We start from the raw sequence: 14,955 nt of genomic DNA, 5'->3' as shown, positions 1-14,955 counted from the left end.
CATTGCTGGACGAGGGTGGGAAGAAAGAGAACCTGGTGGGGAGGGGGGTCACAGAGCGAGCACAGGCTACTCCTCGGTCAGCTGGCATCATGGTGGTGGGGTGTCTGGCTCAAGCCAGGGCTTCTCCCATCCCACCCCATCAGGAGCCTCCCACACCCACCACTCAGAAGCAGCCCCTCCAGGAGCAGAGCTTTAATTCCAAAGTTTTAGTGTATTTACAAAAGTCCACTGCTCCGGCTGGCGGCCCCATCGTTCTGTGCTTGCCCCTGCCTTGGAACCGTTCAGCTTCCTCTGTGCTTGTCCAAGCAGTGGCAGAAGGGCAATCAGTTTCTATTAGTGTAACATAATTGATACAGAGATTGCTTATGTACTGTGAAAAAGGCCCAGGTGCCCCCCAGAGGCCCCTAAGCCGCCTCTCTGGGTTCTCTAAGCCCGAAATGGGTGGGGGGTCAGGGCGCCTCCTATCTCTGCAGCCACAAGCTTGGGCTCCTGGCACACTCAACCTCTCTCAGGACCACACGCGCGCGCACACGCACACACACACACACACACCTGCCACGCACACAAGGCTGAGCCTCCGGAAGGGCTCCAGCTGCTGAGAAAACCTATGTACACTAACAGAGTAGCACCAAGTAGGTGGCTGCCAACCACGCCGGCCCCTCCACGGCCGGTCCAGAGGAAGCGGTCCCTGCCGGCCGCCCCGCCCCGCCCCGCCCCGCCCGGGGGCCGCGGTCCTGGGCAGGCCCCTCCCCGCGCGGGGCGCGGCCTCATCGAGGGAGGCGGGGCGCCGGCGGGAGGGAGGCGGGGGCGCGCAGCGCCTCCTCGATGTCCTCCAGGCAGCCGCGCAGCTCCATGTCGCGGAGCACGCGGCCCAGCAGCTCCAGCGTGGCCTCGCGCCGCGGGGTGCGCCGCCGCCAGGCCGCCAGCATGCTGTAGTGCGCCTCCCGCAGGCAGCGCCCGTTCTGCAGCTCCAGCCGCTCGATCTCGTGCTCGCTCAGCCCCAGCCGCCGCACGAACTCCTTCCAGCGCGACGGGGGCACGCCGTCCACCACCGCATACAGCGTCGCGGGGTCCGCGGGGTCCGCTGCGGGCGGGCGGGGGGGCGGGCGGTGAGCCTCCGCGCCCCGCCCCTCGCCCCCCGTCCACGCCCCTCCGGGAGCCCGGCCCTCTGCACCCGCTAGGAACTCACCTTCTGTGCGCAGAGTGGCGGTGCCGTCCTCCCACTTCTGAACAGGGGTGGGGATGGGGGTGGAGGCTGGAGCCGAGGTGAGGATGGGGCCAGCCCCCTGGCACGGTGGGGCCATCTCTCTGGAGACTGGTGCAGCCCTGCCGTGAGGCCAGTCACTAGGGGTGAAGGTGGGACTGGGGGTGAGGATGGACCTGGGGGTGCAGGTGGGGTTGGGGATGGGACTGAAGCCCGTGGTGGGACTGAAGCCCGGAACTGAGGCCCGGGACTCAGGCTCCCCCTAAAAGAGAGAAGGCACAGCATTAGCGGAGAAGAGGAACCCTCCATTCTGGAGAGGGGTTGGGGCTACAGGCAGGTAGGGGTGGCCGAGGGCCATTTGGGTATGATTATAATGGACAACCGGGGAAGACTGGGGCTACGGTCCTAGTTTCATCTTACCTCTTTCGTCGGTGTTGGTTTCCCACAAACTAAGAAAAAAGAAACAAAGCGTCACAAATTTCACTTCCTCTCTCAGCCCTGCGCCCATCCTGGGGCTGGCCCGAGGACTTGTGGTGACATGCTTCAGGGCCAAAGCGGCCCCAGGGACCAGAGAAGCACTGACGCAGTGTGACCTCTCACAAGCCATCAGGGCTACCTCCTGCCAACAGGGTTCTTGGCAGAGAACTGAGGGGACACTCCTCATTTCCCTCTGTGCTGGTCCATCATGCCACCCCACCTCTTCCCACGTCCCCACCAGCACGCTGCCCCCCCCCCCCCCAACCACCACTCACCAATGGAGAAGAGCCTGGGCTTCTGCCGTTGGTAGCGACACATTAAACCGATGGAGAAGGATAAAACGCAAATACCAAAGAGGATCACCAGGGGCAACAGCACGGTGGAGCCTGCAGACAAGGCAGGCTGTGGTCAGAAGGCAGCCGCGGCAGGAGGCAGTGGGGCTGGCTGGCTGAGTGGAGGGGCAAGGATGAGGACAGGGCAGGTGAGCCTGGGAACCGGGTTATTTCTCCTCACCTGGGTCCTGGGGGACCTTGACTGTTTCCACGGGGGGTAGGCACAACTTCGTGCACTCTGTGTTTTTCTTACAGCTAAAAGAAGAGATGGCACAGGTGGATAGGAGCCCTCCCATAAGAGGAAGACAGGGTGGAAAGACAAAGAAAAAAGAAGAAAAAAATTCCACATTGTTGGAAATTCCTTGCTCTGCAAATATTTTTAGGTATCTCTTGGTATAATAGAAATTAAACCTCTCCTGGGAAATGAAACCTGTCCTGATGCAGGGGAATTAAACACAAGTTAATCACAAAATCATTTAACTTTAGAACTGGAAATGATCTTGAGGAGGCTGTGTAGAAAAAAATCAAAAGCAATCAGAGGCAGGGCATGCATTCCAGCCCATTCATTGGCTGGCAGTATGACTCCCAACAAGTCATTTACCTGTGGAGGCCTCAGTTTGCTCATCAGTAAAATAAGGTTCCTACCCACCTGTCAGAATAGAGGAGTAGGTGAGGTCAGTCTGCCTGACATACAGTATGTGCTCAGAAAATGGTAACTATCACTGAATTGTTTCACTGATGAGAATCCCATGGTAAAGAGAGGTTGGAGAGCTTTTTCTTGAGATAACAGTACTAGTGGGATGCTTGGGTGGCTCAGTGGTTGAGCCTTTGGCTCAGGTTGTGATCCCCAGATCCTGGGATTGAGTCCTGCATCTGTCTATGGCTATGTCTCTGCCTCTCTCTGTGTCTCTCATGAATAAATAAATAAAATATATTTTTTAAAAAGATAACACTGCTAGTGACAATCCCTGACTTTGAGAGAAGGGTCAAACATGTGTGTGAAAAATTTTGAAATACATATTGTTGGGGGCAGCCAAAGAGCACTCTAGAACAAGCACATCTTCCCCTGTTAGGAGTTGTCACTGGGCAGCATGGAGTGATGAGAATTCTTGGGGGGTTAGAAGGAACTCAGGAAAGTGAACTCTCAGGAGGAATCTGAAACAGGAAGAGGCACTTTTGCCTATCTTACAAGTTCTTGGTGAGAACCACATGGAGGGGCAGCCCTGGTGGCTCAGCGGTTTAGCGCCACCTTCAGCTTGGGGTGTGATCCTGGAGACCTGGGATCAAGTCCCACATCAGGCTCCCTGCATGGAGCCTGCTTCTCCCTCTGCCTATGTCTCTGCCTCTCTCTCCCTCTGGGTCTCTCCTGAATAAATAAGTAAAATCTTTAAAAAAAAAAAAAAAAAAAAGAGAGAGAGAGAGAGAGAGAACCACATGGAATCAGTGTAAAAGCTCTTTGAAGTAACAGAGAGGACTTAGTAGAAAAAGAAAACAAATAGTTTGGTGTCAGACACTTTGTAGCTATACAGCTTGCCAAGTGGGTGTCATTATCCTTATTTTAAAGGTGAGAAAACTAAGGCTCAGAGATGTTAAGTAACTTGCCCAAGGTCACACAGCCAACAAGTGGCCCAGCTGAGATTTAAACCCAGGTCACTTGAATGTTAGAGCCTTCAAAGTTCCTTCTTTGCAAAGTATGTGTGCAAGAACAAGCTCTGTAGAGTCAAAAGAGGCGAGGAGGCCTGAACAGAGACTGGGGGAGAAATACCATTTCACAGCAAAGATGCCACCAGTAATAAGAAGCACCATTATTTACATGCCACTACACACACACACACACACACACACACAGCTGCTAGCTAAACCATGACACATCAATTGTTAGAAGCAGTCTGATTTCAGAAATGTGAAAATGTGCATCCTAGAATCATCGAACTACAGTATACCCTGTCATCCCCAAATCCAAATCTCTAAAAGAACTGGAAGTCCATGAGCCTCTCTCCCCAAAGACTTCTTCAGATTTTAGGAGCAAGTCAGAGGTGGAGGGAACTCTGCTGTTTTGTCACTAAGAGCCAGAGCATCCTGGGGTGTCTCCCTTGCCCTGCTGGTGGCTCTCACCTGTAGCCACCCCATCCCACCCAAGCCCTCCCACTCACTGGTGCCCAGCAGCTGGCAGAGATACTCACTTCACACAAGAGACGCATTCATGCTCTCTTAGAAAGAACCCTGCGTGGCAGGTGCATATGGTGTTCTGCTTCTCTTGGCCTGGGGGGAGAGATTACAGCATAGCTAAGGGAGGACTGCCCTGCACCCCAAGGATCACGGGGAAAACCAGGAAGGGCAGAGGGTGGATGGCCAGAGTGGAGGTGGTCCCACAGACTTCAGGGGAGTGGGAAGGAGGGGAAGAGTTGCATCAGGGGGCTGGGGCACAGAGGTCGAGAGCTTCTTCCTGAGATGGGGACACCCTAGGGCAGAGAGGGGGCTGGGGTCGGGACAGCCATGCTCACAGGAGATCTGCACCGTGCCATTGAGGCAGAGGCTGCAGTTATTGCACTGGAAAAGGGTTTCACTCCAATAAAACCGGTACTGGTTCTTCCTGCAGCCACACACCGTGTCCCGGTACACAGTACAAGGAGAAATCTCCACCTGGTTCATTTCTGGAGTGGGGAGGAGATGAGGTATGAGCCCTCGACCCACCGCAGCGTGTGTGCCTTTCTCTGTACACACATCCCCACCCATGCACTCATGCATGCACATGCAGTCCCACTCACACCCACCAGCAGAGCTCTGTCTGCCCACACACAGAGACAGGCACACAAGCTGCTCTAACAGTTTAGAGCCCTTGCAACCTCCTGAGACTCACCTTTTCGGCATTTGGAGCAGCTAAGACATTGTCTGAGGTGGTTCTCTGAAGCTGTAAAGGTTCCGTTTTCACATTCCCTGCAGTCCGTGTCCAGCCCTGGGCCTGGACAGTCATTGTACAGGTAGGTCCCTGTGTTGGGGGGGCAGGGTTAGGTGGCAGTGAGAGCTCAAGGAAAGAGCCCCAGGCTAGAGAGAACAGTTGGGGCCATCTTCCACCCAAGTCTCTAAGAGCGGAAAGATGGGAGGAAATCCCAGCCCAAGAGAGGCAGCAAAGTTAGGAGACTGGAGGTGAAAGACACCTCCCCCTCCAGGTTCTAGAACTTCTGGAAAAGGCAAAGGAAGAAGCAGGACCCCATAACTGAGCAGATTCACTGTTACCGCTTTCTCCTACCTTTGTGGCACTTCGTACAGCAAATGGAATCGTCTTGAGGGTGAATATATTTCCCCTGGGGACACAGAATAGCTCTCTTCACCCTGTTCCGGGGGTGAGGAACAAGTGCAGTAACGCTTATGGGGTATATTTCCACCAACAGAGCCAGGAGCACCTGGGGAAAGAATCAGAGGAGATCCCATCAGGAGAGGGAGGATGGGAGCCTTAGAGGTGGCAAGTCCAAAGCCTTCCCAGCTCAAGTCCCTTCTCAGCGAAACATTCTCCCCAGGCCACTCCTGCTCACTCTTGATGTTCCTCCTCAGAGCTTAGCCGGCTGGCCCCATGGAATCTGGTGCTTAATCCTTCCCTCCTACGAATTTTTGTTCCTCCAAGTCAAGGCTAGTAGACCCCAGGCCTGGGCTATATTTTATCCTTATTTCTCCATAACAGCTAATAGTGCTAGACACGGGGCAGGTGTTTAAGGAATGTTTTTGTTTTGTGTTTTTGGGAACTGGCTGGTTACCTCAATTATGGCCCTTCTTTCCAACTGGAGCCCTAAGGCTTCAGGTGGTGTTTCTCCATCGGGGTGCTATGTTGACAGTGTATTCACTTTGTGAACATTCACAGGTGAACAGTTAGGATCTGTCTACTTTTCTGGATTGTGTTATACCAGTTAAAAGGCTTTTTATAAAATCAGATTGGTATGGAAGTAAGTGATGTCTCTGTGGGCACCATTCCTGGGGAGTGGGTAGAAAGGAAGGATTTCTTTTTTTTAAAAGATTTTATTTATTTATTCATGAGAGACACACAGAGAGAGGCAGAGATACAGGCAGAGGCAGAAGCAGGCTCCATGTAGGGAGCCCGATGCTGAACTTGACCCCAGGACCCTAGGGATCATAACCTGAGCCAAAGGTAGATGCTCAACCACTGAGCCACTCAGGTGTCCTGAAGGGTTTCTTTATAAATCTCTATCAGAACCTCATTTAGCATTACGCCCTCAGGCTCCATGCCTTATCCCCTTCCACCAGGAAATCTGCACAAAGGCCACAGGTTGGCCAGGGGCAAAAGGGGAGGGGGTAAAAGGGAAAGTTCTAGACCAGGAATGAGGTAGATGATAAAGTTTTTCAGGCAGGCAGGAGTGGACAAAGGCATCTGTAGTTTATACCAACTAAAGCTGGCCAGGGGCCACTGGTCCTGCTCAGAGGACTATCGAGTCAAGAGCTGAGAGTGGATCAGGGAGCCCTGTGGCCCTCTGCACGGGCATTCTGGGAGGCACGCTTTATACCGTTGGAGCAACCCCACCAGCAACTGAACCACCTGCTCTGTTCTGGCTTCTGAGCCCCAGACAGCAAAGCCAGGAGTCAGTGTCTAGCTCCAACCCAGACTTTGCCCCTTGGGCTCCCGTCAGCCTCTTTCTGGCTTTCCCTGGGTCCTGATTTGTTTTGCCCTCTGCTATGAGAGCCACTTTATGTAAAGATAAGAGGATGTCCTCAAAGTGTGTTCAACCCTGGGGAGCAGCATGCTAATCTGATCACAGAAACCCCAGCATGGGACAGGAGGGCATGGCAGCCCACAGCCCAGTAGCAGGGTGGGCAGGTGGGTCCCGCTCTGAGGCACTCTCTGGGGGATGCTGCCGCCTGGAAGCTGGAGCCTCAGCCACAAACAGAAGCCACCCTGGGAAACAGCAGCAAACTGCCTCCCCTACCCAGATGGCAGCATCATCCTTGGCCCACTCCAGCACTGTCACCTCCCGCCCAACAAGACTGAGGTGTCCAAGGCAACAGGAAGAGTTTGGGGTGGTAATGGGAAGAACTTCTCAATCCTGAAAGTGTGGTTCCTATGCCTGAAGAAGGGCTCTCTGCGCCTAAGTTTGCTGGCACTTGGAATTCCATGCAGCCCCCCACCACCACCACCACCACCTCAGGGGGGCAAAGTGGACCAGGGGACAAGGTCGAAGGTCGGGAATAAAAACTGGAGGCTCCAGTTCTGGGACAGCCTTGGTGGGAGGGGGCAGCTTTTCAGGGACTCCTGGCCTGTGAGGAGTAAATGTCCCAGGAGGGAGGGAGGCTTTCTCAATCCTCGTGTCTCCCTCCCTCTCCAGCACTTTGAGGGTTAAGTCGGATCCGGGAAAGGGAAAAAGCTTTTCCCGGCAGCTCCGCCCAGTGACTCAGGCCAGAGAGGGAGGGCAGCTAGGGGAAGGGAGAGAGAACCAGCAGCTTCCCCAGCTCCTCAAGGGTCATGAGTCAGCAGAACGACTGAGGGGACCAGCCAGCCATTAAGACCCCATCTGAGCCCTCTGTCCTGAGGGCCAGGCTCTCCCTCCAATCCCCACTCAGAGCATACTTCCTCCCCCGCCCCTCCTCCTCAAAAGAGCCAGGCAAGAGACCCCTGTTCCACTTGGCACACATGTTTTGGGAAATGGCTCCCTCTCCCATTCCATCCCAAAGGGAAATCTCCTCAACCCTTGGCTTCTTCCTATCAGGTCACTACCCACCCCTCCCTGAGGGGCCTCTCAGCTCCTTCCCGCCCCTCAGCATCCTTCCTTTAAGACCAGGCCCTGCCCTCGCTCCTCCTCTGGGTTTAACCAGTACCCAACAGACAAACCCTTTGCTTGGGTTCTCCCAGGAGCCCCCTGACACTCCCCATTTCCAAAAGAAGGCAAACCAAGGCTGCCCTCCCACTCGGGGTTCACTGCATTCCCACAGCCTAGCTGGTTCTGGCCAGTTGGGGTGGGTTCGGGGACCTCCCTGGGGTCCCCCAACAACCCTTAGGAAATAAGGCCAGTTCTGGGCTTCCACAGCCCTACCCCCACCAAGTCCACTGGCAGTACAGGAGAAATTCCAGAGCCCTGAAAGGCCCACTTTCCAGGAGTGAGGAAACAGGCCAAGAAGGGATGGAGGACAGGATTTCCCAGATCCCTCATAGCCCCTAGCAGTGCTCCAGCCAGCCCTCTCTGACTCCTAGTAGCCAGGGCCTCAGGCCCCCACCAGCTGGCTCTAGGGAGCGGATCCTCAGCATCTGCTCTTGCAGCTAAATTAGGAGGTGAGCTCTGAGCCCAAGACACTAGCCAGCCTGCACCTGCCATCTGGAGCAGGGGAAAGGCAGGAAACTGGGAGGTGCCTGTGGAGACACAGTTGAGGGGGTGGCCTGGCACCCCTCCGACTCCCCCACAACTTCCAACTCCCCCACAACTTCCGCCTGGGGAGACTTTCAAGTGTGACTTCCTGTGTTGAGGCTGCAGAGGGGGCGGAGAAGCAGAGAGCAGAGAGCGACCCTGTGGTCTAACCCTGACCCGGCACCTCAAGACCTTAGCTGTGCCCTTCCCCTGCATTAATTTGTTCATTAAATTAAGACATGTTTGTTCTTTTAATGTCAAAATCTTTGGGGAGCTCAGGATAGCTTCTCCTCCAAGAGCTCAGCTGAGACCCCACCTCCCTGCCCCGAAGCCCTCCATTATTAACACCACTTCCTCCGCACAAGCTCATTAGCTGCTCAGCCTCCTGTGAACTTCAATAACGTGAATTAACTGTATCTACTTTCGGCTTTTACTATAATATAATTATCCTGGGTGAGTAGATATGATCTCCCACAAATGACCATAGACTCTATGAGATGAGCAATCTGAGAGACTGTGTGGTCAGAGATAGTGTCTTATCCTCCTGGGTATCTTCTCAGCCCCCAGAACGAGAGGAGCCAAATAAATACAGATTGATTGGCCAATCTGATGACTTATCTATGTTCCACTCCAGTTAAAGCTAATGATTCCCAGAGAGGGAAGTAGAGTCAGCGCCCCCTTACAGGAACAAACTTATCTCCTCTCCCTCACCATTAGAGGGGGTGGAGGAAGAGTTCTCAAATCATACCCACTCCTACCCACCCACACACACATACACACACTCCCCCACTGGAGAGTCTGACCAGTGTTCCTCTCCTTTTGAGCATCACTGGTGACTGCATGCAGCAGATATGAATGATATGAAGGCAGATTAGAGTTTGAAAAGCCCTGCTCTAGCCTGTTAGGTGTGCACTTCATCTGGCTCTGACCCTTAACATGCCCCAAACTCAACTGGTCAATCTCCTGGTCTAGACAAATATCATAGTTCCGGTACTGAGAACCTTGCCACCCTTCTCTTCTCAAGGCCCCATCCCAGTCCTGAGGCCATCGGGTCTGTCAGTTCACCTCATCAGTCCTTCTTCGGAGGACAGGATCTCTTGGTCCTGTCCGTATCCATGGGCTGCCTCACTCTTAGATTATTGCAACTGTCTCCCCACTGACTGCCCAGCTGCCAGCCTCTTTCCTGCTCCAATCCATCCTACACACTTTCTTATCTGTGTTCATGCTTCAACTTGCACCCACAGGTTGGGTGGGAATCTTCCTCTCCAGAGCCTGACCTCAAACATCATTTCCACCGGTCACTCCTTCCCTGAGTGAGTACTTGCAGAGGCACCTCACTACTCTTCTGAACATGTTCCCAGATGCCATGGGCCCTCAGAGAACTGTGTCTGAATGAATGAATGAATGAATGAATGAATGAATGAATGAATGAATTCCTCTACCTGGGACCACACTCAAGATTCTCTCTTCATCCCCTCCCCAACACCCTTCAATTTTCTCATTTCTTCTTGTTCTTCAACATGCTCCTTCCACTTCCAGCAACAATGTTCAGCTTCCTGCCACCACCAACCCCAACACAAAACCCCACCTCTCCATTCCCCTACTCTCCCTCAAACCAGTCTCCCTTTTTTCTAGCCATCTTTCCAATGAGTGACTTCGAATCTCAGCTCCAAATCCACTTATCTGTGAGGTTTTTCTCTTCCTCATTCCATCTGACCAATGCCTGCTCCTTGATTCATTCAACAAAGAGTTAGAAGCACCATCTAGGCACCAGGTCCCATATGGCTTCTAGGGGTTTAGAGCGAATACATAGCCCACGCTGTCAAGTTCTCAGCTGGGTCAGAGACAATCCACTGTAGGCTCTGCACTCTAGGCAGAGGGTGCTCCGGGAGCCCCAACACCACGGTTGAGGTCTGCTAGGCAAGAAAAGGCAGCTCGTTCCCTTCCCTGGTCTGTCTCCCTTCGGTGTTCCAGGGCACCGCATCAAAACATTTTTGTGGGTCTTCCCCCCCAGACTGCCAGACTGTTCTGAAATCTTTTTTTTTTTTTTCTGTAAGATGTCTTACAGACCATAAGCTCTTTGAGGCACAACAAAACCCTATAAGCTTTACTACCCTCTCTCCAGTATTCTTCCCCCTATCCACCCACACACGGTATACTAGAGTGCTCAGTATTAATGGTGAACAATTGAAAAGCTCAGACTTTGCATATCTTCTGTTTCCCCTCCAGCTCCAGGCTTAGCTTGGGTCCCTTCACAGTCACACTCCCACATGGGCTAGAGCCTCCTCCCCAGCCCCCAGACACTTTCCTTTACCAATTCAGACTACCCCTACCCTATGTTTTCCAAACACAGTAGCCACCAAGTAATTACTACTAATACTAACAATACAAATCTAACATTTATTGTTTTCTATTTGCTATACCTTATTCGTCTACTAGACTGTAGACTACATGGGGGCAGAGATTTTGCTTGCTACTGTAATCCCACTTAAAATAATGTCTAGCACAGACCCAACATTTAATAAGTTGAATACTTAATACATAGTTGACCCTTGAACAATGCAGGTGTTAGGAGCACCAGCCCACCCCACTTGGTGAAAACTCTACATATAATTTTTGACTCCTCTAAAACGTAACTACAAATACCCTACTGTTGACTGGATGTCTTACCAATAGCATAAAACAATGGATTAGCACACATTTTGCATATTATGTGTATCATATGCTGTATTCTTACAATAAAGAAGGCTGGAGAAATGAAAATGTTATTAAGGAAATCATAAAAAGAAAATATATTTATAATACTGTATTTAGTGGGAAAAAACCTGCATATAAGTGGAACGGCATGGTTCAAACCCATGTTGTTCAAAGGTCAACTGTCTCTCAATCTATTTCATCTTCGAAATGACATTATGAGGTTGTGATTATTACCTACATTTTAGAAATAAAGAAGCTAAGACGTGGAAGCCACCCAGGTTCAGGTGGCTAGTCTGTGAGGGAGCTAGGATTTGAATCCAAGGGATCTACCCCCAAAAGAGAGAAGAGAAGTAAAGTAAGCCCAGGCCACTGGATGGGGGCAGAGGGAGCCTGGGAGAAGTACAGCCTTGAGAGAAGTCAAGAGACAGTGGGCTGGGGAGACAGGAGGTGGGACAGTGAAAAGAACAGTGAGACCCAGATGGAGACAGGTGCTGCCTGGGAAATCAGAGTCTAGAAATGTGGACTCAGCAGAGAAGAGAGGGAGGAACCAGGGAAAAAAAGTCTCAAAAAAGGAGACTCATGGAGAAACTGATAGAAAAGGAGTGAATGCTTAGGAGACACAGGACAAGATCCAGAGGAGAGGAGAGTGCGGGGAGGACGTGGGCCAGGGAAGGGCAAGGACCCCGAAGAAACGGGCCAGTGCAGGCCGGGAACATACACCCAGGTAGGGGGAGAGAGGAACCCAGGGTATGGCACAGGAGATCAAGGAAGCATTGAAACAAGGCTGAGGCATAAGAAAGGGACATTTTCCAGTGACGAAAACAACTTTCTACTAACTTCCCTAAACCCAGCTGTAAAAGAAGAAACCAAGAGATTGTTGTCCAGGCCTGAGGGAAGGGGGCTGGAAGGCCGGCACAGGGCCAGGACCAGGTGGAGGTGGTGCTGGCTGCTAGAGAGGGTCCCCAGTCCAACACAGGCCACCCATCTAAAAGCTGAGCCAGAGGCACAGTGTGGGGAGTGCCTCCAGGTGGGCGTCCTGGCTCTCCACGGGGTTGCCCTGCCCCTGTCCAGTTCCCACCGGACACCCAAATACCCGCCTCCACACAGACACACAGACACAGCATCCCAAACTTACCCTCCAATCCATCTTTGCTCCCGGCCTCAGTTTCCCCCTTCCCTAGCATCCAGCTCCTCCCCTCCGCCGGGGTCTGCCCGGCCAGGGCCGCACACCCCGCTGGCCAGCTGACTCGAGGACACAGCTCTGAATCATCCGGCCTCCAGGGAGAGGGCTGACGACCTTCTCGCACTCCTTTCCTCACTCTCCCGAATCGGCCCCACCCCTCCCTCAGCGATCACCTGCCCCCACATTCCCAGCCAATCCCTAGCCCCAGCAGACTTCCTCGGCTGGCCTCGGCTGGCCTTTCACTCTCTCCCTTGCCTCCGACTCAGGGCCGGCGGCCGATTGGGGAACCCCAACTCCTGGCCGCGCTGGAAGTGGGGCCCCGCTGGCCCGAGGTCCGGACGGGCGGGGAGGGCCCACTCCTGCGGGCGGCGCCCTCTGCACCGGCCCCTACCCCCCGCTCCCCACCCCCAGCCCTCGTCCGGTCCCGGGGCTCACCAGTGGCAGCAGCAGGCCAGGCACGGTGGGGAGGCCCATGTCCGGCCAGCCGTGGCCTCTCACTCCCCCATCAGGGCTCAGGCAGTGGCGGCGGCGGGGTCCGGGATGCGCGGGCCCCGCGGGTCCCAAGAGGAGCCCGCGCGGCGGGCAGGGGAGCCCGGGGGGTGGGGGGACTGGAGAGACGGTCCCCGGGACCTCCAACCCCAAAGGCCAGAGCTGGAGGCTGAGTCCCGAGAACCGGGAGAAAATTAAAGCAGAGAGCAGAGAGAAGGTGGGAGGGAAGGGAGAGAGTGGCAGATGGGGTGTCGCAACTGCGGGACAGGAAGAGCCTGGGGGAGGAGGAGGGAGGAGGCGGGGGAGGGGGGGCGAAGGGCTGTAACCCTTTGGAGCTCAGTCAGAGGCGCCTGCAGCCCTGGCTCTGGCGGCAGCCTAGGGCCGCCAGCCCAGCAATCTGACCCCTCCAGCCCCGACCCGAGGAGCGAACAGCCCCCCCACCCCACCCACCCAAGACCTTTCCCACGTGACCAGCAGTAGACTGGCTCAGGGCTTTGGAATCTAATTCACTGGGTTCCAGTTCAGAATCCTCTACTTTTTTAGCTGTCTGGTCCTGGACCAACGAACGACCTACAGACAGCCTGTGGGTCTGTTTTTCAGTTTGCCAGTTGGAGAGAACCTAGTTCATGGGGTGGCTGTGAAGATTTCCTGAGACAGGACAGGTGTCTGACCTGTGACAGGCACTCAGCATTCCGTAGTAAGTCCTCCCTTTGCTCCAGAGTTCTCCACTGACACCCTAATCTCCCACTCTCTTGGGTATTTATCCCTCCAACCCAGACTCAAAGTAAACCCTAACCCTGGCTTTCTGCCCTGACTGGGGCCCTGACACCCTCCCACCAGTCTGGTGCTCATCTACTCTGCCTGGCCAGGGCCCCCAGCTGCTGATGCTGGCTCTGCCACAAAAAGTTGAGGGACTTTTGGCAAAACCTCCACCAAGCCTCATTTATTTATTTATTTTTAAGATTTTATTTACTTATTCATGAGAGACACAGAGAGAGAGGCAGAGGGAGAAGCAGGCTCTCTACCTGGAGCCTGATGTGGGACTTGATCCCAGGACCCCGGGATCACGACCTGAACCAAAGGCAGAAGTTCAATGACTGCGTCATCCAGGTGCCCCACCAAGACTCATTTATTAGGTGAGGGTAACATTGCCTGACCCACCTACATGGGGAAGATGATGTCATAAGGATTAACGAGATCATATCTGTGAAAATGCTGTGGGAATTACAGCTATCTGGATCACGTTACCAGTACATTCTGTGCCCCTTTACCAGATATTTCGATATATCAATCCAAATTGACCTTAGATGTAATCTACCACAACCCTTTGTTTTATAAGAAAATTGAGCCCTGAAATCCCCAAACCCTAACTTCAGTTGAGTGCCCGTTTTGCTATGACAGACAACACTGCCACTTTTCTGTCTGTCCCCTTGAGTCAGATACCATACTCTGGGTATTTCATGCCACCCCCATTTGTGCAGAATATCTCCCAGATGAGTCCCACAACAAGGGTACAACAAGGGTACAAGGGTGCCCAAATATCCTCTGGGCACAATGACTTTCACAATACCCAGCCCAATACCCTTACCACAATACCCAGGCCTGAGGTCCCCCAGCCACTGAGGTTGCTAGAGATGCAGGGAGAAGTCTTTGTAACTTGGAATCAGAGCACCTGGTCCCTTCTCCCCTTGATCCACCAGCTGACCCCACATATTGGACTCCACCCTCCCTGGCCTCCCCTCTTGGATCCCAAAGGCAGGGCATCTGTAGATAAGAATGGTGCTCAGATGCCCTCCATCCCTGGCTGACTTCAGCCCATCCTCCAGCTTCTGAAAATAGAAGTGTTTACCATATATTAAGCATTCAATAAGCGGTAGTAATGTTAGGAGTTGCACAATTAATAGTATTCACAATTAATAACAACTTTAATATCCTGTTTTTAAGGTTACGAGGAATTTTTAATAGTCTGTGCCAACTGTCAAAGCCATTACATACATAGCCTGGCACAAAAAGAGAGTTTCTTTCATTGTTTAGGATAAATGTGCACGTACTTTAAATTTTGAAAAATGTGGCATTAAATTGTTCAATAAAATTCTGTCTTGGGGGCACCTGGGTGGCTCAGAAATTAAGTGTCTTCCTTTGGCTCAGGTCGTGATCCTGGGGTCCTGGGATTGAGTCCTGCAGTGGGCCCTCCACAGGGAGCCTGCTTCTCCTTCTGCCTTATGTCTC

At 53.2% G+C, this 14,955-nt stretch overlaps 1 protein-coding gene across 2 annotated transcripts; it reads right to left on the bottom strand.

Annotated features, from left to right (window-relative positions):
* Positions 1-314: 314 nt before the first annotated feature.
* Positions 315-12,993, bottom strand: TNFRSF1A (TNF receptor superfamily member 1A). Of its 2 annotated transcripts, none has more exons than XM_072766160.1 (10): positions 12,673-12,993; positions 5,264-5,417; positions 4,874-5,002; positions 4,518-4,667; positions 4,197-4,275; positions 2,195-2,268; positions 1,957-2,067; positions 1,625-1,653; positions 1,190-1,466; positions 315-1,084 (listed from the first exon to the last, which is right to left on the bottom strand). In XM_072766160.1, the coding sequence occupies exons 1-10, from the start codon at positions 12,709-12,711 to the stop codon at positions 768-770; spliced, it is 1,359 nt and encodes a 452-aa protein (XP_072622261.1). In that variant the 5' UTR covers positions 12,712-12,993; the 3' UTR covers positions 315-767. The 2 variants fall into 2 exon arrangements, with proteins under 2 accessions (XP_072622261.1, XP_072622260.1); XM_072766159.1 differs by lacking the exon at positions 12,673-12,993 and adding an exon at positions 12,190-12,326.
* Positions 12,994-14,955: the final 1,962 nt, after the last annotated feature.

The sequence above is a fragment of the Vulpes vulpes genome, chromosome 8 (assembly GCF_048418805.1).
Source record: "Vulpes vulpes isolate BD-2025 chromosome 8, VulVul3, whole genome shotgun sequence".
Classification (NCBI taxonomy): Eukaryota; Metazoa; Chordata; class Mammalia; order Carnivora; family Canidae; genus Vulpes; species Vulpes vulpes.
This window is presented reverse-complemented; position numbering and strand designations above follow the sequence as displayed.

What these genes read in the sequence shown, in the direction of transcription:
- TNFRSF1A (XM_072766160.1), bottom strand. Translation starts at nt 12,711, where the DNA reads ATGGGCCTCCCCACCGTGCCTGGCCTGCTGCTGCCACTG. An exon ending in CTGCTCCAAATGCCGAAAAG is followed by an intron (nt 4,668 to 4,873) that starts GTGAGTCTCAGG and finishes TCCCCACTCCAG; the next exon opens with AAATGAACCAGGTGGAGATT. An exon ending in GCCCAGGCTCTTCTCCATTG is followed by an intron (nt 1,654 to 1,956) that starts GTGAGTGGTGGT and finishes CTTTTTTCTTAG; the next exon opens with TTTGTGGGAAACCAACACCG.